Genomic DNA, 26,882 nt, shown 5'->3' with positions numbered 1-26,882 from the left:
ACATGTCCAGGGATTTGAGAACAGACAATGGCACCAGCACATTAAGGGTTTGGGCGAGGGATGGTGGGTGTCTGGAGCCCGGCTACAGATGTTCTCCAGCTACACTGGCTGCTGCTCCAACTATCATTATCATCTGGTGTTCATAACCAAAAGACTTGACAGTAACAAGAACTAGTTTTCAAAGGGATAACACAAGGACTGGTTGGTTTGGAGTCGATACACTATGAGTTAGCATCCCAGAGTTTACCGTAAATACCAATGTAAGTGGGCTGTCATTTGATAACACACATCACTGTAACAGTAGCAGCATTATACCACAGGCTGCTCTCGTATAGTGTGATGTTAACCAACAAACCTACACTCAAACAAAACGGCTATCACAGTCGTGTTGTTTATTCTTTCACATAAATTATATACACATAAATATATACAAATTAATTCTCTGCACATCAGAAATCATAGGACCCTACATCTGGAATTAGCAGGAAGGAAAATGGTCATTGTACAATATCTCTGTATGTCAAAACTTTGATTATTTCACAAAATACTTCCCACATTTGAGAAGACCTGTCCATGGTAACTGGGGGATACCTGGATGTGTGAAGTCATCTCCACAGTTAGTGTCAGTTCATTCACAGCAAGTATCTGCTGGGTTTCTACTCCACAAGGTTGTCCTAGGAACTGAACAAGTGTGGGGTGGGTGGCTACAGACCTTCCTCACTCACCCACAGTTTTCATTAAACAAACAAGATGGATGTGCCAATGACAGCATCACGTTCTGTAACGATAATTTGGTTTGACTTGAATATAGGGGTTGTACAGGGGCTAGTGTTTCATCTGGTTTGCTTCTTATCACAGAGGGCAGGTGAGTTGCCATTGCACACAGTCCCAGCTGGTCAGGTGATGTTGACTCCGGTGACGATGGGTTCACGCTAGGGGTGGGATGGGACTTAGGGCGTCCGTGCCAAACAACGACTCAAACTGTCGCACATACTGCTCACAGTAGTCACCTGCAACACAAAACACACTTCAATGGAAGGCAGATACTCAACACTAGGGACTACACAATATTCACAATGAGGAGGCCTATCTTGTTGAGGGGTGCAAAGAGAGGCACAGCCAGGTGTGCGAGAAGGGATGGAGACAGCACGGCACAGGTAAATGATTCAATAACTTGTCGGCACTTGTGCACATACACCTGGCTGTTTCTCTCTTTGTGGTCCTCCCTTGTAACAAATAGTGAACTTTGTGACAATGTTAATGATAGTTTGTTAAACAATTTTTTTTTAGGACATAAATTCTGCCAAAAAATCACAGAGTTGGTCTGATGTTTTGATTATGATCAGTGTTTCATCGAGAATATGTTAAGTAGTTTTCGAGTTAGATTGCAATTAATCGGTCCGATTTTGAGCCAAACGGACTATAGTCCTGGTGACTATATGTGCAGCAGTATTTTGCACACACTGAAGTCTAGTAAACTGTTCCTGGGAGACATTTCCGAGCAAACTGTTGCAATAATCCAATCTGGATAACACAAGTGTCGGCACACGCATATGAGCAGCAGATGTGGTGAGAAGATGTCTTACTGATCCTATGTTATGTAAGTGGAAGTAGCATGTTCTGCACAAGTTAGAAATGTGGCAATCCATAGAGATAGAGACTAGTGGTGGTCCGATTAATTGAAATATTCGAAGATTGGTTGTAATGACTAAACGACCAAGCAATCGATCATGTTTTCTCATAATCAAATACAAGCAATTTTGGAACACTTGTTTGCATTAACAATATTTTTCACAAGGTTGATTTTGTCTCTTACATTTCATAAGCACTACAAGCTTGTTCCAAGTCATGATTGAATTTATCTTAATGACTCCAGAAAATTTATGTTCTTAACATACTAGTTTAGCTTTAAAGATGAGAAATTTGCAAATTCATTGTTTGCAATTTGTAAAAAAACCTGAAAGAACTTCATGTTCTCTCTTTATATTTTGTGCTTTAACAAACATAATCGGGAAAACTTCATAAATGCAGTAACCAATTATTTTCGAAGATTATTGGTCATCAAATATGAGATTAACCAATTCCCAATACTAATAGAGACATCTGTCTGTGATCTGCTGGCTGGCGTCATTGCTTGTATGAAGGTTCATTCAGCAACATCCAGCTTTATGACGACAGCCAGTAAAAAAGAAAGAAGTCAGGTATTGACAATCCACTGATTGAGGAGCCACCTTGTCGAGACAATGTACACTTACCTGGTTGTTCAAGCTTAAGCGGAGACAATGTGTTCAAGCTTACCTGGTTGGAAGCGGGGATTCTGCTTCAGCTTGAGGTTTCTCTGCTCAAAAAACTTGAAGACGGTAAAGAACAGCATGTTGTCTTCTGTGTGCATGGCGGTCTCCAGGAACTTGCGGGCTGATACCGTGTCCTGGATCCCCACGCTCCGGATAAACCTGACACGAACACCAACCATTAATCTGTTGTACATACACCTGACACGAACACCAACCATTAATCTGTTGTACATACACCTGACACGAACACCAACCATTAATCTGTTGTACATACACCTGACACGAACACCAACCATTAATCTGTTGTACATACACATACACCTGACACGAACTGCCACGAACACCAACCATTAATCTGTTGTACATACACCCTGACACGAACACCAACCATTAATCTGTTGTACATACAGCTGACACGAACACCAACCATTAATCTGTAGTGCCACCTACCTGAGTGACCAGTAAGTTGCCACCCACCTGAGTGACCAGTAATCTGTGCCACCTGACACCTGAACGGATCTGTTGTACATACCCACCTGAGTGACGAACACCAACCATTAATCTGTCACCTACCTGACACCTGAGAGTAGTGCCACCATTAATCTGTGAGTGAGAGTACACCTGACCACCGAACACCTACCAGGTAATCTGTTCTGCACTAGAGAGACAACGCACCTACCTGAGTGAGAGTAGTGCCACCAACCTGAGTGAGAGCTAGTTACACCTACCTGAGTGAGAGTAGTGCCACCTACCTGAGTGAGAGTAGTGTCACCTACCTGAGTAGCCACCTACCTGAGTGAGAGTAGTGTCACCTACCTGAGTGAGAGTAGTGCCACCTACCTGAGTGAGAGTAGTGCCACCTACCTGAGTGAGAGTAGTGCCACCTACCTGAGTGAGAGTAGTGCCACCTACCTGAGTGAGAGTAGTGCCACCTACCTGAGTGAGAGTAGTGCCACCTACCTGAGTGAGAGTAGTGCCACCTACCTGAGTGAGAGTAGTGCCACCTACCTGAGTGAGAGTAGTGCCACCTACCTGAGTGAGAGTAGTGCCACCTACCTGAGTGAGAGTAGTGCCACCTACCTGAGTGCTGGCAGAAGCTGCTGTTTGGACAACAGGACCTCGATGATCTCCTCATTGGCTGTCTGAAGTCTCTGTAAAATACATGTTACACTGAATCCAATTGTTCTGAGATTCAAGTCCCTTTCACTTAATCATCAACAAACAACACTGTGGCTTATAAACACCTTGGTGTTGACAACATGACTGCACTACACATCAACATATAGAACACAATTGTTGGGGAGTTGTTTTAGGGTTGATAGGAAGGTTGTGTTCTTATTTGCTGGGGAGATGTTCAGGTCAAACACAAATACACATGCATGGAACTGACCTTCAGGTCAAACACAAACACACATGCATAGAACTGACCCTGACCTTCAGGTGAGCATGAACAGCATCAGTCAAACACAAATACACATGCATGAGCCAGATTGGTGAGCGGCTGATACACACTCTCCAGTGACAGCATCAGACAAGCCTGCAACATTGGGATATATCAACCCAATACACAAGGGATATATCCAGCAATACAGGGATATATCAGCAATACAGGGATATATCAGATATACTACAGGGGTATATCAGCAATACAGGGGGTAAGCAATGACAGCATATCAGACAGGCCTGCAGGGAGGGATATATCATACATCAGTATTGGGATATATCATGGGGGTATATCATACACAGGGGATATATACACACACATGGGATATATATATAAGCAATACACAGGATATATCAGCAATACAGGGATATATCAGCAATACACAGTGATATATCAGCAGCACACAGGGATATATCAGCAGCACACAATACATGGGGATATATCAGCAATACAGGGATATATCAGCAATACACAGGGATATATCAGCAATACAGGGATATATCAGCAGGGAATATACAGGGATATATCAGCAATATACAGGGATATATCAGCCATACACAGGGATATATCAGCAATACTGGGATATATCAGCAAAACAGGGATATATCAGCAATACACAGGGATATATAAGCAATACAGGGATATTTGTATCTGCTTCAGTGTTGGTTACTCTTTCTGATGTACACTAGTGTTGGGAATTGGTTAAAATCTCATAATTGATGATTGGTTCATTACAACCGATCAATCATCAAAAATAATTGGTTAGCGTCCTTTATGACATTTTCCTGGTTAATTTTGTTTGCACAAAAATATAAAGAAAAAACATGTAGTTCTTTGGGTGTTTTTTTTCAAATTGCACATCTTTGAAGGATGACTAGTATGTTAGGAACATAAATTTCTTGGGGTCTTTAAGATAAATTCAATCATGACTTGGAACGAGCTTGTAGTGCTCATGAAATGTAACAGACAAAACCAACCTTGTGAAAAATATTGTTTATGCAAAAAGTGTTCCAGAATTGTTTGTGTTCGATTATGAGAAAACATGATTGATTGCTTGGTCGTTTAGTCACTACGACCAATCTTTGATTATTTCAATTAATTGGACCACCACTAATGCACACAATGTCTATTATAGGTAGCAGAGGTACAACAGTTGCCTCTTCATGCTATTCTCACATGAAAGCTCAGGAGGATTTCAACAACCTGTATCTCTAACTGGTCACATCACTAGACAACTAACGAGTGATTTGGTCTCACCAGCAGTAAGGACTTACTAAGGGTTGTGACTCAACAGGAGATAGGACTCACCCAGAGAAAGGACTCACCAGGAGACAGGACTCACCCAGAGAAAGGACTCACCAGGAGATAGGACTCACCCAGAGTAAGGACTCACCGGGGGTTGTGACTCAACAGGAGATAGGACTCACCAGAGGTTGTGACTCACCCAGAGTAAGTACTCACTGGGGATTGTGACTCACCCAGAGAAAAGACTCACTGGGAGATAGGACTCACCCAGAGAAAGGACTCACCGGGGATTGTGACTCACCCAGAGAAAGGACTCACCAGGAGATGGGACTCATCCAGAGATTCCAGGACAGACTGTGCCCCCAGCACATCCAGGGATTCCAGGACAGACTGTGCCCCCAGCACATCCAGGGATTCCAGGACAGACTGTGCCCCCAGCACATCCAGGGATTCCAGGACAGACTGTGCCCCCAGCACATCCAGGGATTCCAGGACAAGTCTGGTCCCAGCACATCAGGGATTCAGGACCAGGCGTCCCCAGCACATCCAGGGATTCCAGGACAGACTGTGCCCGCGACATGTCCAGGGATTTGAGAACAGACAATGGCACCAGCACATTAAGGGTTTGGGCGAGGGATGGTGGGTGTCTGGAGCCCGGCTACAGATGTTCTCCGCTACACTGGCTGCTGCTCCGACTATCATTATCATCTGGGTGTTCATAACCAAAAGACTTGACGGTAACAAGAACTAGATTTTCAAAGGGATAACCTACCAAGGGACTACGGTTGGTTTGGGAGCCGATACACTATGAGTTAGCATCCCAGAGTTTGCGTGAAATACCAATGTAAAAAGTGGGCAATGCAGTTTGATAACACACATCACTGTAACAGTAGCAGCATTATACCACAGGCTGCTCTCGTATAGTGTGATGTTAACCAACAAACCTACACTCAAACAAAGCGGCATTATCACAGTCGTGTTGTTTGATTCCTTTCACATAAATTATATACATAAATATATACAAATTAATTCTCTGCACATCAGAAATCATAGGACCCTACATCTGGAATTAGCAGGAAGGAAAATGGTCATTGTACAATATCTCTGTATGTCAAAACTTTGATTATTTCACAAAATACTTCCCACATTTGAGAAGACCTGTCCATGGTAACTGGGGATACCTGGATGTGTGAAGTCATCTCCCACAGTTAGTGTCAGTTCATTCACAGCAAGTATCTGCTGGGTTTCTACTCCCACAAGGTTGTCCTAGGAACTGAACAAGTGTTGGGGTGGGTGGCTTCTGAGACCATTCCTCACTCACAGTTTTCATTAAACAAACAAGATGGATGTGCGTTAATGACAGCATCACGTTCATTAGCGATAATTTGGTTTGACTTGAATATAGAGGGGTTGTACAGGGGCTAGTGTTTCATCTGGTTTGCTTCTTTATCACAGAGGGCAGGTGAGTTGCCATTGCACACAGTCCCAGCTGGTCAGGTGATGTTGACTCGTGTGGCGATGGGTTCAACGCATTAGGGTGGGATGGGACAGGGCGTCCGTGCCAAACAACGACTCAAACTGTGCGCACATACTGCTCACAGTAGTCACCTGCAACACAAAACACACTTCAATGGAAGGCAGATACTCAACACTAGGGACTACACAATATCCACAATGAGGAGGCCTATCTTGTTGAGGGGTGCAAAGAGAGGCACAGCCAGGTGTGCGAGAAGGGATGGAGACTGCACAGCACAGGTAAATGATTCAATAACTTGTCGGCACTTGTGCACATACACCTGGCTGTTTCTCTCTTTGTGGTCCTCCCTCGTAACAAATAGTGAACTTTGTGACAATGTTAATGATAGTTTGTTAAACAATTTATTTTTAGGACATAAATTCTGCCAAAAAATCACACAGTTGGTCTGATGTTTTGATTATGATCAGTGTTTCGTTGAGAATATGTTAAGTAGTTTTTAGAGTTAGGGTGCAATTAATCGGTCCGATTTTGAGCCAAAGCGGACTATAGTCCTGAGTGACTATCACGTGCAGCAGTATTTTGCACATGCTGAAGTCTAGTAAACTGTTCCTGGGAGACATTTCGAGCAAACTGTTGCAATAATCCAATCTGGATAACACAAGTGTCGGCACCGCATATGAGCAGCAGATGTGGTGAGAAGATGTCTTACTGATCTATGTTATGTAAGTGAAAGTAGCATGTTCTGCGCAAGTTAGAAATGTGGCAATCCATAGAAATAGAGACTAGTGGTGGTCGATTAATTGAAATATGATAGAGATTGGTTGTAATGACTAAGCGACCAAGCAATGCGATCATGTTTTCTCATAGTCAAATACAAGCAATTTTGGAACACTTGTTTGCATTAACAATATTTTTCACAAGGTTGATTTTGTCTCTTACATTTCATGACCACTACAAGCTCGTTCCAAGTCTTGATTGAATTTATCTTAATGACTCCAGACAATTTATGTTCTTAACATACTAGTTTAGCTTTAAACATGAGAAATTAGCAAATTCATTGTGTGCAATTTGTAAAAAACCCTGAGAGAACTTCATGTTCTCTCTTTATATTTTGTGCTTTAACAAACATAATCGGGAAAACTTGATAAATGATGGTAACCTATTATTTTCGATGAATATTGGTCATCAATTATGAGATTAACCAATTCCCAACACTAATAGAGACATCTGCCTGTGATCTGCTGGCTGGCGTCATTGCTTGTATGAAGGTTCATTCAGCAATATCCAGCTTTATGACGACGGCCAGTAAAAAAGAAAGAAGTCAGGTATTGACAATCCACTGATTGAGGAGCCACCTTGTCGGGGTACGACACTTACCTGGTTGGAAGCGGGGATTCTGCTTCAGCTTGAGGTTTGAGCGACTCTGCTCAAAAACTTGAAGACGGTAAAGAACAGCATGTTGTCCTCTGTGTGCATGGCCGTCTCCAGGAACTTGCGGGCTGATACCGTGTCCTGGATCCCCACGCTCCGGATAAACCTGACAGGAACACCAACCATTAATCTGTTGTACATACACCTGACACGAACACCAACCATTAATCTGTTGTACATACACCTGACACGAACACCAACCATTAATCTGTTGTACATACACCTGACACGAACACCATCCATTAATCTGTTGTACATACACCTGACACGAACACCAACCATTAATCTGTTGTACATACACCTGACACGAACACCAACCATTAATCTGTTGTACATACACCTGACACGAACACCAACCATTAATCTGTAGTGCCACCTACCTGAGTGAGAGTAGTGCCACCTACCTGAGTGAGAGTAGTGCCACCCACCTGAGTGAGAGTAGTGCCACCTACCTGAGTGAGAGTAGTGTCACCTACCTGAGTGAGAGTAGTGCCACCTACCTGAGTGAGAGTAGTGCCACCTACCTGAGTGAGAGTAGTGCCAAGTGCCTGGAGTGAGAGTAGTGCCACCTACCTGAGTGAGAGTAGTGTCACCTACCTGAGTGAGAGTAGTGCCACCTACCTGAGTGAGAGTGAGAGTAGTGTCACCTACCTGAGTAGTGCCACCTACCTGAGTGAGAGAGTAGTGTCACCTACCTGAGTGAGAGAGTAGTGCCACCTACCTGAGTGGAGAGTAGTGCCACCTACCTGAGTGAGAGTAGTGCCACCTACCTGAGTGAGAGTAGTGCCACCTACCTGGTGAGAGTAGTGTCACCTACCTGAGAGTGCCAGTGTCACCTACCTGAGTGAGGAGTAGTGCCACCTACCTGAGTGAGAGTAGTGCCACCTACCTGAGTGAGAGTAGTGCCACCTACCTGAGTGAGAGTAGTGCCACCTACCTGAGTGCTGGCAGGAGCTGCTGTTTGGACAACAGGACCTCGATGATCTCCTCATTGGCTGTCTGAAGTCTCTGTAAAATACATGTTACACTGCATCCAATTGTTCTGAGATTCAAATCCCTTTCACTTAATCCCCAACAAACAACACTGTGGCTTATAAACACCTTGGTGTTGGCAACATGACTGCACTACACATCAACATATAGAACACAATTGTTGGGGAGTTGTTTTAGGGTTGATAGGAAGGTTGTGTTCTTATTTGCTGGGGAGATGTTCAGGTCAAACACAAATACACATGCATGGAACTGACCTTCAGGTCAAACACAAATACACATGCATAGAACTGACCTTGAGCATGTCGAGAGCCAGTTGGTGAGCAGGCTGATACACACTCTCCAGTGACAGCATCAGACAAGCCTGCAACACATTGGGATATATCAGCAACACACAGGGATATATAAGCAATACACAGGGATATATCAGCAATACAGGGATATATCAGGAATACACAGTGATATATCAGCCATACATGGGGATATATCAGCAATACAGGGATATATCAGCCATACACAGGGATATATCAGCCATACACAGGGATATATCAGCAATATACAGGGATATATCAGCAATATACAGGGATATATCAGCAATACACAGGGATATATCAGCAATACAGGGATATACAGCAATATATCAGGGGATATATCAGCAATATACAGGGATATATCAGCAATATACAGGGATATATCAGCCATACACAGGGATATATCAGCAATACTGGGATATATCAGCAAAACAGGGATATATCAGCAATACACAGGGATATATAAGCAATACAGGGATATATCAGCAATAAACAGGGATATATAAGCAATACAGGGATATTTGTATCTGCTTCAGTGTTGGTTACTCTTTCTGATGTACACTAGTGTTGGGAATTGGTTAAAATCTCATAATTGATGATTGGTTCATTACAACCGATCAATCATCAAAAATAATTGGTTAGCGTCCTTTATGACATTTTCCTGGTTAATTTTGTTTGCACAAAAATTTAAAGAAAAAACATGTAGTTCCTTGGTTTATTTTTTTCAAATTGCACATCTTTAAAGGATGACTAGTATGTTAGGAACATAAATTTCTTGGGGTCTTTAAGATAAATTCAATCATGACTTGGAACGAGCTTGTAGTGCTCATGAAATGTAACAGACAAAACCAACCTTGTGAAAAATATTGTTTATGCAAAAAGTGTTCCAGAATTGTTTGTGTTCGATCATGAGAAAACATGATTGATTGCTTGGTCGTTTAGTCACTGCGACCAATCTTTGATTATTTCAATTAATTGGACCACCACTAATGCACACAATGTCTATTATAGGTAGCAGAGGTACAACAGTTGCCTCTTCATGCTATTCTCACATGAAAGCTCAGGAGGATTTCAACAACCTGTATCTCTAACTGGTCACATCACTAGACAACTAACGAGTGATTTGGTCTCACCAGCAGTAAGGACTTACTAAGGGTTGTGACTCAACAGGAGATAGGACTCACCCAGAGAAAGGACTCACCAGGAGACAGGACTCACCCAGAGAAAGGACTCACCAGGAGATAGGACTCACCCAGAGTAAGGACTCACCGGGGGTTGTGACTCAACAGGAGATAGGACTCACCAGAGGTTGTGACTCACCCAGAGTAAGTACTCACTGGGGATTGTGACTCACCCAGAGAAAAGACTCACTGGGAGATAGGACTCACCCAGAGAAAGGACTCACCGGGGATTGTGACTCACCCAGAGAAAGGACTCACCAGGAGATAGGACTCATCCAGAGAAAGGACTCACCGGGAGATAGGACTCACCAGGAGATAGGACTCACCGGGAGATAGGACTCACCCAGTGAAACGACTCAACAGGAGATAGGACTCACCCAGAGAAAGGACTCACCGGGGATTGTGACTCACCCAGAGAAAGGACTCACCAGGAGATAGGACTCATCCAGAGAAAGGACTCACCGGGAGATAGGACTCACCCAGAGTAAGGACTCACCAGGAGATAGGACTCACCGGGAGATAGGACTCACCCAGTGAAATGACTCAACAGGAGATAGGACTCACCCAGAGAAAGGACTCACCGGGGATTGTGACTCACCCAGAGAAAGGACTCACCCAGTGAAACGACTCAACAGGAGATAGACTCACCAGGGGTTTGGAGTCGCTGAGGACATGGTACTGCAGAAACTGATGGAGCTGGTAAAAGCAGTTGTTGTGGACGAGGATGTTGATGATCAGCTCGTACAGGTAGTGCTGCAGATATATATCACACATTCCCACTGAGATCTCTTCCTGGACATTGACGGTAGATTGTAATAAACTGAGAGACATAATGTGTAACATTCTTTAAAGAAATGGATTTAATGAAATGGAAATCTTGTTCAAAAAAAAATATTTCCTAGTGACCAAAGTGTGAGTATGCTGTAAGTCTACCTACCTGCACTGGAATGTTGAACTGGTTCAGAGATCGGATATACTCTATGAGAACCGCCACCATGAACTTGTACTTGATGTCCTAACCCAACAAACATAAAACATGCACAAATATCCAAAACACATATACTCAATGCCCTTGGTGAAAAAACAACAAATATATACTATATATCCTCAGCAAATATAAATGTAATATGCTTAATGAATAATGACATAATATGTCCTTGGTAAATAAAGATGTCAAACTTGATGTCAACTGGAAATATACATGTACTTGATATATGTACTTGAATATAAAGCCATGGTCGGACATGCATGTGGTTTTTAAAGATACTCAGTACAAGAAGCCCTTGTGAAACTGTGCTGCATCTGAGGTCACTGCCAGTCAGTCCCTCACCTTGCAGTCTTCGAACACTGAGAAGACGTGTGTGTACATGTCCGACTGATCGATGATCACCTTCCTCTTCCACATGTTGGTCATCGCAGTACTGGAGATCTCCCCCGCCTGGGGACAGACAGGTCTTATGTAGACAACTTGATTTATCTCCTCAACAAATCCTTGTGTCCAGTGCTCATGCGTGTTGCAATCACAGGAAGAGCATTTACCAAGGTTAAGATTAGCAACTAGACTGACTGACTGAGTTTGGTTTTACGCCGCTTTTAGCAATATTCCAGCAACATCACGGCGGGGACACCAGAAATGGGCTTAACACATTGTACCCATGTGGGGATTGAACCGGGTCTTTGGCCTGACGAGCCAACGCTTTAACCATTAGTCTACCCCACCGCGGCATTAGTAACCAGAAAGACCTTGGGGAGATCATATGCAGAATAAACAAATAATGTAAAAAAATATCAAAGACATTTGAAAAAAAGTTAAAGTTTCATGACACAAATAATAAAATGGAAATGATTATGGATGTTGCTTGCTTAGAACCTCTACAAGATCATGTGGTGGGTTTAGTACAAAACACTAGCAATGTCACTCAGGGTTACAAGAAGCTAACAGACCATGGCCTGAGACTCCACGTCCCGATACGCCTTGTACACCTGGTTCAGCATGTCGTACACCTGGGAGATGGTGTGCAGGTTGGCCTGTTGCCCCGGCACCAACATCTGGCGACATACGGACAGGATCACCATCTTGCTCTCCTGGCGACACAGCAAGAACTGGATCAACTTGCACTGGAACAAAACAAGATCAACACTGGAACAACAGATCACATGATCGCCGAGGAAGCTTGATATCCGCCGAGGTAGATTACTGGGCTTATTATCTATAGAATGTTTCCATGTTACTAAGCTCAAAACTACTTTTCACTATAATAAAATTACATAGTGGAATAGGATATATTTACCAATCACATCAAAAGACAACTAAAAACTACCTTGGATTTTGAGATTAAAGAAGGGAGACAACTGTGTACAAACCTTGTCGGGCAGCATGGTGACCAGTGGCTCCAGATGAAGCTTGATATACCACAAGCAACCTGTCATAGTGGAATAGGATATATATCACACAGGCAACCTGTCATAGTGGAATAGGATATATATCACACAGGCAACCTGTCACAGTGGAATAGGATATATATCACACAGGCAACCTGTCACAGTGGAATAGGATATATATCAGTGGAATAGGATATATATCACAGGCAACCTGTCACAGTGGAATGGAATAGGATATATATCACACAGGCAACCTGTCACAGTGGAATAGGATATATATCACACAGGCAACCTGTCACAGTGGAATAGGATATATATCACACAGGCAACCTGTCACAGTGGAATAGGATATATATCACACAGGCAACCTGTCACAGTGGAATAGGATATATATCACACAGGCAACCTGTCACAGTGGAATAGGATATATATCACACAGGCAACCTGTCACAGTGTAATAGGATATATACAGTGGAATAGGATATATATCACACAGGCAACCTGTCAACCTGTCACAGTGGAATAGGATATATATCACACAGGCAACCTGTCACAGTGGATATATAATAGTGGATATATATCACACAGGCAACCTGTCACAGTGGAATAGGATATATATCACACAGGCAACCTGTCACAGGCAACCTGTCACAGTGGAATAGGATATATATCACACAGGCAACCTGTCACAGTGTAATAGGATATATATCACACAGGCAACCTGTCACAGTGGAATAGGATATATATCACACAGGCAACCTGTCACAGTGGAATAGGATATATATCACACAGGCAACCTGTCACAGTGTAATAGGATATATATCACACAATAGGATATATATCACACAGGCAACCTGTCACAGTGGAATAGGATATATATCACACAGGCAACCTGTCACAGTGGAATAGGATATATATCACACAGGCAAGCCTGTCACAGTGTAATAGGAAATATATCACACAGGCAACCTGTCACAGTGTAACATCATACATTTCATGACTGTGGACATCTATAAATCATCCATGAGGTATCAACAACATTTGTTTTAAGTGAAATGTAATGATCTAAATGATATATCTGGTAATAAATATATCACATTATCCTACAGGACACAAGAACTATGTGGTGTATGACTCATACACACGACTCATAAGTATGTTTTTGAATACTTATAAATACCCTTCTTTTTTTTTGTAACAAGAGCTTCAAACATTTCTCTCCCCACACTACCCAACAACCTTCATACTTACCCAGCTTGGCATCGATGACTACATCTGGCTGGAACACAATCCAGTTGGCAGAATCTACACAAGTTAAGGCAGAACCAGTCGGGCATGATATATCTGTACATCAGAGACCACTAGCCGGGAAATGCTGGGTATTTACTGACTGATCACCAAGACACATCAGAGACCACTAGCCAGTGTGAAATGACACACTGTGTGAGACAACGACTACATGATGTTCTGGTACACTGACTGATCACTACACATGTGGGACAACATCAAGACTACACTGTGTGATGTGGGAAAGTGACAACGACACATGTGTGATGCACCAACTGTGTGATGTGGGACAACGACTCCGTGTGATGTGGAAAATGACATTAATAACAACTACACTGTGTGTGATGTGGGACTACACTGTGTGATGTGGGATACTACACCACTACACTGTGTGATGTGACAAGGACTACACTGTGTGATGTGGGACAACGACTACACTGTGTGATGTGGGACAACGACTACACTGTGATGTGGGACAACGACTACACTGTGTGATGTGGGACAAAAACTACACTGTGATGATGGGACAATGTGATGTCACTGTGTACACTGTGTGATGTGGGCGTGGGACATGATGTGGGACAACGATTATACTGTGTGAACTACACTGTGTGATGTGGGCGATTACTACACTACACTGTGTACGAGCACTGTGTGATGTGGGACAAGGACTACACCTGTGTGATGTGGGACGACTACACACTTGTGATGTAGACTACACTGTGTGTGATGTGGGGCGACTACACTGTGTGATGTGGATTACACTGTGTGATGTGGTACAACGATTACACTCATGGACAATGGACGATGATTACACTGTGTGTGTGGGACAACGACTGTGTGATGTTACACTGCATAATCGGGACAACGACTACACTGCATGATGTGGGTAACACTGCATGATGTGGGTCCTGTATGATGACAACGACTACACTGTGTGATGTGGGACACATGATGTGGGACAAGGACTACACTGTGTGATGTGGGACAAGGACACTGTGTGATGTGGGACTTGACAAGGACAGCGTGTGTGGGACAAGGACTACACTGTGTGATGTGGGACAAGGACTACACTGTGTGATGTGGGTACGCACCAATGTGATGTGGGAACGACACACTGTGTGATGTGGGGGGGACACTGTGTGATGTGGGACAAGGACACTCGCGTGATGTGATTACACTGTGTGATGTGGGACAAGGACTACACTGTGTGTGTGGGACAACGATTACACTGTGACGATGATGGGACAAGGGTGTGTGGGACACAATCGACTACACTGTGTGATGTGGGACACACTGTGTGATGTGGGACAACGACTACACACACACTGCATGTGATGATGACAATCGACTACACTACACTGTGTGGGACACTGGGACAACGACTACACTGTGTGATGACCGGGGAGTAAACGACTACACTGTGTGTGTGATGTGTGGGGACAACGACTACACGACTACACTGTGTGATGGGACAACGACTACACTGTGTGATGTGGGAACTACACTGTGTGATGTGGGACAATGACTTCACATGTGGACAATGAGCTGTGTGGTGATGTGGGTGACTTCACTGTGTGCATGGACAATGACTTCACTGTGTGTGGCGTGGGACAATGACTACAAGGATACAGAGTTCACACAGGTATTCTGTCTTCTCTGTGCCTGCTGCCGTCAGATTCAGCGCTGAAGAAAACATCAGTCCTAGATACAACATACCTCCGAACAAACTGCCATACATGTGTTACTGACGTCTCCCAATACACTGACTGAACTTTATTTCAGAATATTAGCGTATGAATCCAGTCCAGTTTAATTTTAGACATAGAAATAGATAAAGACTTAAAAAACAATGTTCACGTGTTTTTAAATGTTCCAAGGTTTGTTTGCAGGATCATACGCACTGATTTTCATTATGTTTTGTTACAATAACCCTATATTTATGCAGATGCCCAGAACTGAATAGTTTTGATATGATGAGATCGAATTCAAATATAAGACTCAGAAAGAAGATCAGTTGAGGTTGTTCCTCTACTCACAGGGAAGAAGGAGCTTGAACGGCTTGATTGGCAGGGGAGACAACACAGGGAAGTGATATTTGATGAAGCCGTCCAGAGTCTCCCTCCATCTTGATGTCAAATATCATCGATGTCTGGAACGCCAGGACAGAACACGATACAGAATCTACACCATCACTTTGTCACATTATTAACTGTAATCATCTTGATGCAGTGTCTGTGTATGACGTAGTTGTGTGTATGACATAGTTGTGTGTGTATGACATAGTTGTCTGTATGTGTGTATGACATAGTTGTGTGTGTATGACATAGTTGTCTGTATGTGTGTATGACATAGTTGTGTGTGTATGACATAGTTGTCTGTATGTGTGTATGACATAGTTGTGTGTATGACATAGTTGTGTGTGTATGACATAGTTGTCTGTATGTGTGTATGACATAGTTGTGTGTGTATGACATAGTTGTCTGTATGACAAAGTTGTCTGTGTATGACATAGTTGTGTGTATGACAAAGTTGTCTGTGTATGACATAGTTGTGTGTGTATTATATAGTTGTGTGTGTATTACATAGTTGTCTGTGTATGACATAGTTGTGTGTGTATTATATAGTTGTGTGTGTATGACATAGTTGTGTGTGTGTAGGACACAGCTGCACCTACCTTGGAAGCCTGGTGGTGTACCATGATGAGGTTGTCAACGATGTTGATGGCAAAGCGGCCGCTCATATTCAGCTGAAGCACTTCAGTCCGCTTGGCTGGACTCTCCCTGGGAAATCACCATTATACCATGTAAATAGATCTCCTGGCTCTTGAACAGCCAATAATGTTTCTGACTTTTAATAATTCACTCACATGAGAAGGAACGACTGTTGTTTCACATCAGAAGTCATGATGACCTAGCAAGCAGGGGGTAGCCTGAGCAAGGAAAAAACACTGCTGTGGATGCACAATGAGCCACTTCACTCATTTAAACCAACCAATCCCCAATAGCACTTACAGGAAGCCTGGATCTTCACTGAATCCCAAAAGGTAGACAGGCCATATTTGTGGAGGTGACTTACTTCTGTAGCTGATACAGCACAATCTCGGCCCCCACGGCTGCCTTGGGCTGGTGACGCAGAACCACGATGTACAGGTAGTCATAGCTGAAACAGTGTCACAACACAGTGGTTATGATTACACAATGCCATCTAGAAAGTGGTCAAATGTAACATATGTTATATTTGGGATTACACTTTCTTAGTAAAGTACAAATTCTAGTACTTTTGTTTTGAGTTGAGCCCCATCCAGGATTCGAACTCACATCCTCAGAGTCAGACATCTAATCGCCAGCACACAAAGTCAGCTGCCTAACCCGCTCAGCTACCGTGACTTGCACCCAATCGCCAGCACACAGAGTCAGCCGCCTAACCCGCTCAGCTACCGTGACTTGCACCTAACCCAGCACACAGAGTCAGCTGCCTGACGATCAGCAACCGTGAATGCACGTCGCCAGCACACAGAGTCAGCTGCCTAACCCGGCTCAGCTGCCGTGACTTGCACCTAATCGCCAGCACACAAAGTCAGCCACCTAAGCTCACGTGACTTGCACAATCGCCAGCACACAAAGTCAGCCGCCTAACCCGCTCAGCTACCGTGACTTGCACCCAATTGCCAGCACACAGAGTCAGCTGCCTAACCCGATCAGCTGCCGTGACTTGCACCTAATGGCCAGCACACAGAGTCAGCTGCCTAACCCGCTCAGCTACCGCGACTTGCACCTAATCGCCAGCACACAGAGTCAGCTGCCTAACCCGCTCAGCTGCCGTGACTTGCACCTAATCGCCAGCACACAAAGTCAGCCGCCTAACCCGCTCAGCTACCGTGACTTGCACCTAATCGCCAACACACAAAGTCAGCTGCCTAACCCGCTCAGCTGCCGCGACTTGCACCTAATCGCCAGCACACAGAGTCAGCTGCCTAACCCGCTCAGCTACCGTGACTTGCACCTAATCGCCAACACACAAAGTCAGCTGCCTAACCTGATCAGCTGCCGCGACTTGCACCTAATCGCCAGCACACAGAGTCAGCTGCCTAACCCGCTCAGCTACCGTGACTTGCACCTAATCGCCAGCACACAAAGTCAGCCGCCTAACCTGATCAGCTACCGTGACTTGCACCTAATCGCCAGCACACAAAGTCAGCTGCCTAACCCGCTCAGCTACCGTGACTTGCACCTAATCGCCAGCACACAGAGTCAGCTGCCTAACCCGCTCAGCTACCGTGACTTGCACCTAATTCGCCAGCACACAAAGTCAGCCTCCTAACCTGATCAGCTGCCGTGACTTGCACCTAATCGCCAGCACACAAAGTCAGCTGCCTAACCCGCTCAGCTACCGTGACTTGCACCTAATCGCCAACACACAAAGTCAGCTGCCTAACCTGATCAGCTGACGCGACTTGCACCTAATCGCCAGCACACAGAGTCAGCCGCCTAACCTGATCAGCTACCATGACTTGCACCTAATCGCCAGCACACAAAGTCAGCCGCCTAACCCGCTCAGCTGCCGTGACTTGCACCTAATCGCCAGCACACAGAGTCAGCCGCCTAACCCGCTCAGCTACCGTGACTTGCACCTAATCGCCAGCACACAGAGTCAGCCGCCTAACCCGCTCAGCTGCCGTGACTTGCACCCAATCGCCAGCACACAGAGTCAGCTGCCTAACCCGATCAGCTGCCGTGACTTGCACCTAATGGCCAGCACACAGAGTCAGCTGCCTAACCCGCTCAGCTACCGCGACTTGCACCTAATCGCCAGCACACAGAGTCAGCTGCCTAACCCGCTCAGCTGCCGCGTGACTTGCACCCTAATCGCCAGCACACAAAGTCAGCCGCCTAACCGGCTCAGCTACCGTGACTTGCACCTAATCGCCAACACACAAAGTCAGCTGCCTAACCCGGCCAGCTACGCTGACTTGCACCTAATCGCCAGCACACAGAGTCAGCTGCCTAACCCGGCTCAGCTACCGTGACTTGCACCTAATCGCCATCACACAAAGTCAGCTGCCTAACCTGATCAGCTGCCCGCGACTTGCACCTAATCGCCAGCACACAGAGTCAGCTGCCTAACCCGCTCAGCTACCGTGGACTTGCACCTAATCGCCAGCACACAAAGTCAGCCGCCTAACCTGATCAGCTACCGCGGACTTGCACCTAATCGCCAGCACACAAAGTCAGCTGCCTAACCCGCTCAGCTACCGTGACTTGCACCTAATCGCCAGCACACAGAGTCAGCTGCCTAACCCGCTCAGCTACGTGACTTGCACCTAATCGCCAGCACACAGAGTCAGCTGCCTAACCCGATCAGCTGCCGCGACTTGCACCTAATCGCCAGCACACAGAGTCAGCTGCCTAACCCGCTCAGCTACCGTGACTTGCACCTAATCGCCATCACACAAAGTCAGCTGCCTAACCCTGATCAGCTACCGCGACTTGCACCTAATCGCCAGCACACAGAGTCAGCTGCCTAACCTGATCAGCTACCATGACTTGCACCTAATCGCCAGCACACAAAGTCAGCTGCCTAACCCGCTCAGCTACCGTGACTTGCACCTAATCGCCAGCACACAGAGTCAGCTGCCTAACCCGCTCAGCTACCGTGACTTGCACCTAATCGCCAGCACACAGAGTCAGCTGCCTAACCCGCTCAGCTGCCGTGACTTGCACCTAATCGCCAGCACACAGAGTCAGCTGCCTAACCCGCTCAGCTACCGTGACTTGCACCTAATCGCCAGCACACAGAGTCAGCTGCCTAACCCGCTCAGCTACCGTGACTTGCACCTAATCGCCAGCACACAGAGTCAGCCGCCTAACCTGCTCAGCTGCCGTGACTTGCACCTAATCGCCAGCACACAAAGTCAGCTGCCTAACCCGCTCAGCTACCGAGACTTGCACCTAATCGCCAGCACACAAAGTCAGCTGCCTAACCTGCTCAGCTACCACGACTTGCACCTAATGGCCAGCACACAGAGTCAGCTGCCTAACCCGATCAGCTACCGCGACTTGCACCTAATCGCCAGCACACAGAGTCAGCTGCCTAACCCGCTCAGCTACCGTGACTTGCACCCAATCGCCAGCACACAAAGTCAGCTGCCTAACCCGATCAGCTGCCGCGACTTGCACCTAATCGCCAGCACACAAAGTCAGCTGCCTAACCCGCTCAGCTACCGTGACTTGCACCCAATCGCCAGCACACAAAGTCAGCTGCCTAACCCGCTCAGCTACCGTGACTTGCACCCAATCGCCAGCATACAAAGTCAGCTGCCTAACCCGATCAGCTGCCGCGACTTGCACCTAATCGCCAGCACACAGAGTCAGCTGCCTAACCCGCTCAGCTACCGTGACTTGCACCTAATCGCCAGCACACAGAGTCAGCTGCCTAACCCGCTCAGCTACCGCGACTTGCACCTAATCGCCAGCACACAGAGTCAGCTGCCTAACCCGCTCAGCTACCGCTGACTTGCACCTAATCGCCAGCACACAAAGTCAGCTGCCTAACCCGCTCAGCTACCGCGACTTGCACCTAATCGCCAGCACACAGAGTCAGCTGCCTAACCCGCTCAGCTGCCGCGACTTGCACCTAATCGCCAGCACACAAAGTCAGCTGCCTAACCTGCTCAGCTACCGTGACTTGCACCTAATCGCCAGCATACAAAGTCAGCCACCTAACCCGCTCAGCTACCACGACTTGCACCTAATCGCCAGCACACAAAGTCAGCTGCCTAACCCGCTTAGCTAACGCGACTTGCACCTAATCGCCAGCATACAAAGTCAGCCACCTAACCCGATCAGCTGCTGCGACTTGCACCTAATTGCCAGCACACAAAGTCAGCTGCCTAACCCGATCAGCTGCCGCGACTTGCACCTAATCGCCAGCACACAGAGTCAGCTGCCTAACCCGATCAGCTGTCGCGACTTGCACCTAATCGCCAGCACACAAAGTCAGCTGCCTAACCCGATCAGCTACCGTGACTTGCACCTAATCGCCAGCACACAAAGTCAGCCGCCTAACCCGATCAGCTGCCGCGACTTTGTGGTATTGTGAACAACAATCCCTGCTGTCAGGTCACGTTGACACACTACAAGTCACGGAGTCTGACCGCCGTTGTTGGGGAGTTATCCAAACCCAGAACCACCACAGAAAGCAGGTATATCAGTATGAAACACAAACAACTGCCTTTGAGATCTGCTGTCCCTTGTGGACGATGTCTCAAGCCAACTGAAAGTCTTGACACAAAACTTGGCCCTGCTGACCCAAACCGGCATCAGGTAGACTACTGCTGTAATATATGGTCTATCATCAGACAGACATTTAGGAGACTCAGGCTTTGGATTTGTGGCTTAAGTTGCAGACTGCAACAATGTTGTTATAAGGACTGATGAAAACATTTCTAGCTGAAGACATAAATAATCCATTCCCCTGTATTCAAAATCAGTACAAACTGCACCAATTTTCTAAGCCTGGGAACCATTTACACAGATTTCATTGCCTCCATTAAGTTGAATCAACTCTGGCCAACGTGCTATGGCACGGCATACTGTAGTGACTGTTGAAGTCACATAATAAACTTACAAAGATGGACTGCTCATCCTTTGCTTCAATTTTGTTTGCTCACAATTTATGAAAAATAACACATGAATAGCGACTTGTTTGACACGTAATTAACAGGAAATATATCTATGCTGACATGTTGGCGACGATGACATCTCGCTCCAGCAGGCTGAGTTTGGCAGGCTTGGGCACAACTGGGAGGTCCACCTCGAACTTGGGCAGGCGATTCACCAGGCCCGGCTGTAAGCAGATAGATGAAGACATACAGTTCTGTTGTCTACCTGTAGATAGGTACTTGTATACCATTACTAAACATCTACAGAGTTCATACAAGTACCCCAGTTATTGCTAATACTTCCAGACAAACACATTGCACTGAATGGTGTTGTCTTGTTTTATTTTGTTCTTTAACACTGCACTCAGCAATATTCCAGCTATCTGTAAATAATTGAGTCTGGACCAGACAATCCAGTCAGGGTCTATCAGGGTCTAGTTCAGTAGTCAGGCTTGGTTACTTCTTTAGTTGTATACCCGTGAAAGTCCGGGTTAGAATGAACCTTCAGTAAACCCTGTTTGTCGTAAGAGGCGACTAACGGGATCGGGTGGTCAGGTTCGCTGACTTGGTTGACACATGTCATCGGTTCCCAGTTGCGCAGGTCGATGCTCATGCTGTTGATCACTGGATTGTCTGGTCCAGACTCGATTTTTAACAGACCGCCGCCGTATAGCTGGAATATTGCTGAGTGTGGCGTAAAACATAACTCACTCACTCACTCGTTAGTTGTGTGTCATAAGTTTTGCTTATAATATCAATCACTGGATTGTCTGCTTCAAAACTGAGTATTTACTAGGTGCCATCATGTAGCTAGAGACTCACCCGGAACTGGAAGGGATGCAGCGTATTCCCCAGAGTCCCTGACGACAGCACCAAGATGTAGGTCTCTGCCTGGGAACATCACACAAACACTAGATGCAAACTGACATTAACACTGTGGTAAGGTTCTGTAGGTATAAACGTGCATTTCAGTATGCTCTGAACATATTCATTACATGATATCAACTTAGTGTGAAAGGAAATGTTTAAGTTAGACTTAGCATCAAGAGTTTTCCAATTGTGATGCAATGTGGAAGTACAGGCTTACATATACATGGTTCTTACTTCACAGTGTGACAGTGTTTTACATGAACACAGCTACATCGCCCACAGATCATGTGTGCAGCCCTTGTGACAGGAAATTTTTAAAATCAAGTTGCAAAATCTGTTGTCCTTTGAGGACCACTTACCAGCCACACAAACCAGTTGACCTGTAGACTGACCGTCTTCAAGTTGCGCAGGCTTCTCCTCTCTGGGGCTATCTACAACACAGGGAGTACACCAAGATGGTAGTAGCGGTATAACTTGGGACAGAGTGTCCTATACTGGGGCTATCTACAACACAGGGAGTACACCAAGATGGCAGTAGCGGTACAACTTGGGACAGAGTGTCCTATACTGGGGCTATCTACAACACAGGGAGTACACCAAGATGGGGCTATCTACAACACAGGGAGTACACCAAGATGGTAGTAGCGGTATAACCTGGGACAGAGTGTTCTATACTGGGGCTATCTACACAACAGGGAGTACACCAAGATGGGGCTATCTGCAACACAGGTGGTACACAAAGATGGGGCTATCTACAACACAGGGAGTACACCAAGATGGGGCTATCTACAACACAGGGAGTACACCAAGATGGTAGTAGCGGTATAACTTGGGACAGAGTGTCCTATACTGGGGATATCTACAACACAGGGAGTACACCAAGATGGTAGTAGCGGTATAACTTGGGACAGAGTGTCCTATACTGGGGCTATCTACAACACAGGGAGTACACCAAGATGGGGCTATCTACAACACAGGGAGTACACCAAGATGGTAGTAGCGGTATAACTTGGGACAGAGTGTTCTATACTGGGGCTATCTACACAACAGGGAGTACACCAAGATGGGGCTATCTGCAACACAGGTGGTACACCAAGATGGGGCTATCTACAACACAGGGAGTACACCAAGATGGGACTATCTACAACACAGGGAGTACACCAAGATGGTAGTAGCGGTATAACCTGGGACAGAGTGTTCTATACTGGGGCTATCTACACAACAGGGAGTACACCAAGATGGGGCTATCTACAACACAGGGAGTACACCAAGATGGTAGTAGCGGTATAACCTGGGACAGAGTGTTCTATACTGGGGCTATCTACACAACAGGGAGTACACCAAGATGGGGCTATCTGCAACACAGGTGGTACACCAAGATGGGGCTATCTACAACACAAGGAGTACACCAAGATGGGGCTATCTACAACACAGGGAGTACACCAAGATGGTAGTAGCGGTATAACCTGGGACAGAGTGTTCTATACTGGGGCTATCTACACAACAGGGAGTACACCAAGATGGGGCTATCTACAACACAGGGAGTACACCAAGATGGTAGTAGCGGTATAACTTGGGACAGGGTGTTCTATGCCATGGTCCTACCTGGTAGTGTTCTATGCCATGTTCCTACTGGTAGTGTTCTATGCCATGTTCCTACTGGTAGTGTTCTATGCTATGTTAATACCTGGTAGTGATCTATGCCATGTTAATACCTGGTAGTGTCCCATGCCATGTTCCTACCTGGTAGTGTTCTATGCTATGTTAATACCTGGTAGTGTTCTATGCCATGTTAATACCTGGTAGTGTCCCATGCCATGTTCCTACCTGGTAGTGTTCTATGCTATGTTAATACCTGGAAATGTTCTTTGCCATGTTAATACCTGGTAGTGTTCTATGCCATGTTAATACCTGGTAGTGATCTATGCCAAGTTCCTACCTGGTAGTGTTCTATGCCATATTCCAACTTGGTAGTGTCCTATGCCAAGTTCCTACCTGGTAGTGTTCTATGCCATGGTCTGTGATGAAAGCAATCTCATTTACAGATGTCCATATGAATCCAATGATCTGGGTCGATTTTCCCTGGGAAATAAAAACATGACTTGCTACATGGAATTATCATGCTTAATCACATATCTAAAGTTTTTATGTCCTGACAACATGAAAAGTATGCTTTTTTTGTTGACATAAAAAGTCACATAAATACACCATGTGAGGTTTTGCCAGAAAAGTCTTCACATCAACACTATATACGTTGCCAAGTTTTACATTTAGTGATCAGACATTGGAATTCAAAAACTGATTGATACAAACCTTGCATGTCTGTGAATATTCCATCTGATCTGCTGGCATGTCACTGTGGAAGTTGATGAACTCCTGAATAACAACAATAATCTTAATGATGATGATGATGATGATGATGATGATGATGATGACAATGACGATGATGATAATATCATTAGTTTTAGCCATTTCAGACACATCTCACACTGTCAGATCCCACCACACTATATCTGGGCCATGGGGTAGTCTAGTGGTTAAAGCATTTGCTCATCACCCCCAAAGCCCAGGTTTGATTCCCCAAATGGGTACAATGTGTGAAGCCCAATTCTGATGTCCCATGCCAAGATATTGGTGGAATATGGCTAAAGCTACGTAAAACATATTCACTCCCACATGCTACATTATCCTCATATTAGGATAATCATGGGACAGAATCTTACTGCCACCATCAACTAATGAAACTGTGAACCATGACAGCTTATAACTCACCACTGATTTTTGAGATCTCTGGATGGCTAAGATTTTCTTGTCTGGAGAAAACTTTATTGAAACAACGTCACCCCTGTCCTCAATTCTGTGGAACACACAAAAAAAATAACTGTCACCCTTTATGATAAAAACTTAATCTTTTAAATATTAATAGCTTCCATCCTTAAAAAGTGCTAGTGTTAACAGGAATTCAGAGATTTGATAATGTCTCAAATAAAGCTTTGAATGATGCCTTAATTATTACACATATAACTAATATGACCAACTTACACCAAATATCCTTTAGAAAGAAGCCACAGTACTACAAGAACCATATGAAAGGTGAATGTCCTCACATATTAGCCGAGATTCCATGACACGCAGCTAAAGACAACATCTCACCTGAATGACACTGCAGATTTCTCATCTGGCCCCTTAACAGTCACGCCCATGGCTCCACCAGATCGAACCATGAAATACCTGGACAAGAAAATTTACTGCTTGTTTCATCAACATTCTCGATAAGAAATAAAAATATACTTGATAAGTAATAATAAGGACTCAGCATATTCTTTTTAAAAACACAAGAAATAAAGTCGATAATTTCCAAACCTGTTTGTTGGCATCGTCAAAGAAGATGTTATTGGCCTTGTTGATGGGCTCAAATCGAATCGGGTTTTTACAAAGCTCGATGTAAAACTCTCCAGTGTCTGACGTCGCCATCTGCAAGTAGATATTACAACTGTCACTGGCAGAACACACCCCTTCTGATGTCGTGCGAGTCTTGTACTAGTTAGTGCATTTCCCACTCGCCATACGTAGTATTTATACGGTTACCTTGAACCAGCTAGGGCTATTTGTGACATTAAACGAAAATACAGTAACTGTTAATAATTAGAATAACACCGACTGAAGTAAATTCACATCGGCTAAGTAGGAAATGCAGACGACGGGTTCATGTCACTAAATGTGCTCCATCATTCATCGTAAACAGGAAGTTTGACTGTTTTCACTTCTCACTGGTTAATGCATGTATTATTTAACATTGAAGCTGAAAATGTTTTGGTTGTTTATGTCGTCCTTAACACATAAAATGATAGAATATACAAAAGTCACTCAACTATCTAACCAGCAGGTGCCCCTTCCAAGGGCGGTAATTCTGTGCTTCCTGTTAAAATCTCCCAACAGTGTCAAAATATTCAACGCCCTGTGATTGAGCCTACGGTGCTGCCTTCGTTCTAAAACATTGACAGCAAAGCTGGTTTGAATCACCGTGAACCGTGCACCGGTTTAACAAATAAACAATTGTTTTATGTTTTATTCAAACCTAATATAAGTTGAAGTTGACGATGACTAATATCTTCGAACTAAATGAACTATGTGGTTTCTTTTTAAATTGAAACATTTGGATTTTCTGAGTCCATCTGAATCGGCGAAGCAGGTTGTGTTTTGACTCTCGTGACAACCTTACTGATTAAATTATTGGGCGAGTATTAAGCCGCATTTAGCTATATTCCAGCAATATCAATATCAGATTAATCGCCCACAGCAGCAAA

General features: G+C 44.9%; 1 protein-coding gene across 1 annotated transcript; it reads right to left on the bottom strand.

Moving 5' to 3' along the window:
• Positions 1-377: 377 nt before the first annotated feature.
• Positions 378-26,049, bottom strand: LOC124279873 (regulator of MON1-CCZ1 complex-like). Its single transcript, XM_046715746.1, is given in 23 exon segments — positions 378-1,010; positions 2,299-2,453; positions 8,829-8,899; positions 9,177-9,245; positions 11,022-11,126; positions 11,311-11,388; positions 11,704-11,811; positions 12,318-12,491; positions 12,738-12,796; positions 14,007-14,060; positions 15,675-15,728; positions 16,082-16,154; positions 16,156-16,194; positions 16,720-16,825; positions 17,121-17,204; positions 21,787-21,890; positions 22,528-22,596; positions 22,935-23,006; positions 24,571-24,657; positions 24,889-24,951; positions 25,348-25,432; positions 25,729-25,803; positions 25,937-26,049. Coding segments are annotated over 23 exon segments (1,980 nt in total). The 3' UTR covers positions 378-927.
• Positions 26,050-26,882: the final 833 nt, after the last annotated feature.

The sequence above is a fragment of the Haliotis rubra genome, unplaced genomic scaffold (assembly GCF_003918875.1).
Source record: "Haliotis rubra isolate DU_JTF1 unplaced genomic scaffold, ASM391887v1 Scf258, whole genome shotgun sequence".
Lineage (NCBI taxonomy): Eukaryota > Metazoa > Mollusca > Gastropoda > Lepetellida > Haliotidae > Haliotis > Haliotis rubra.
This window is presented reverse-complemented; position numbering and strand designations above follow the sequence as displayed.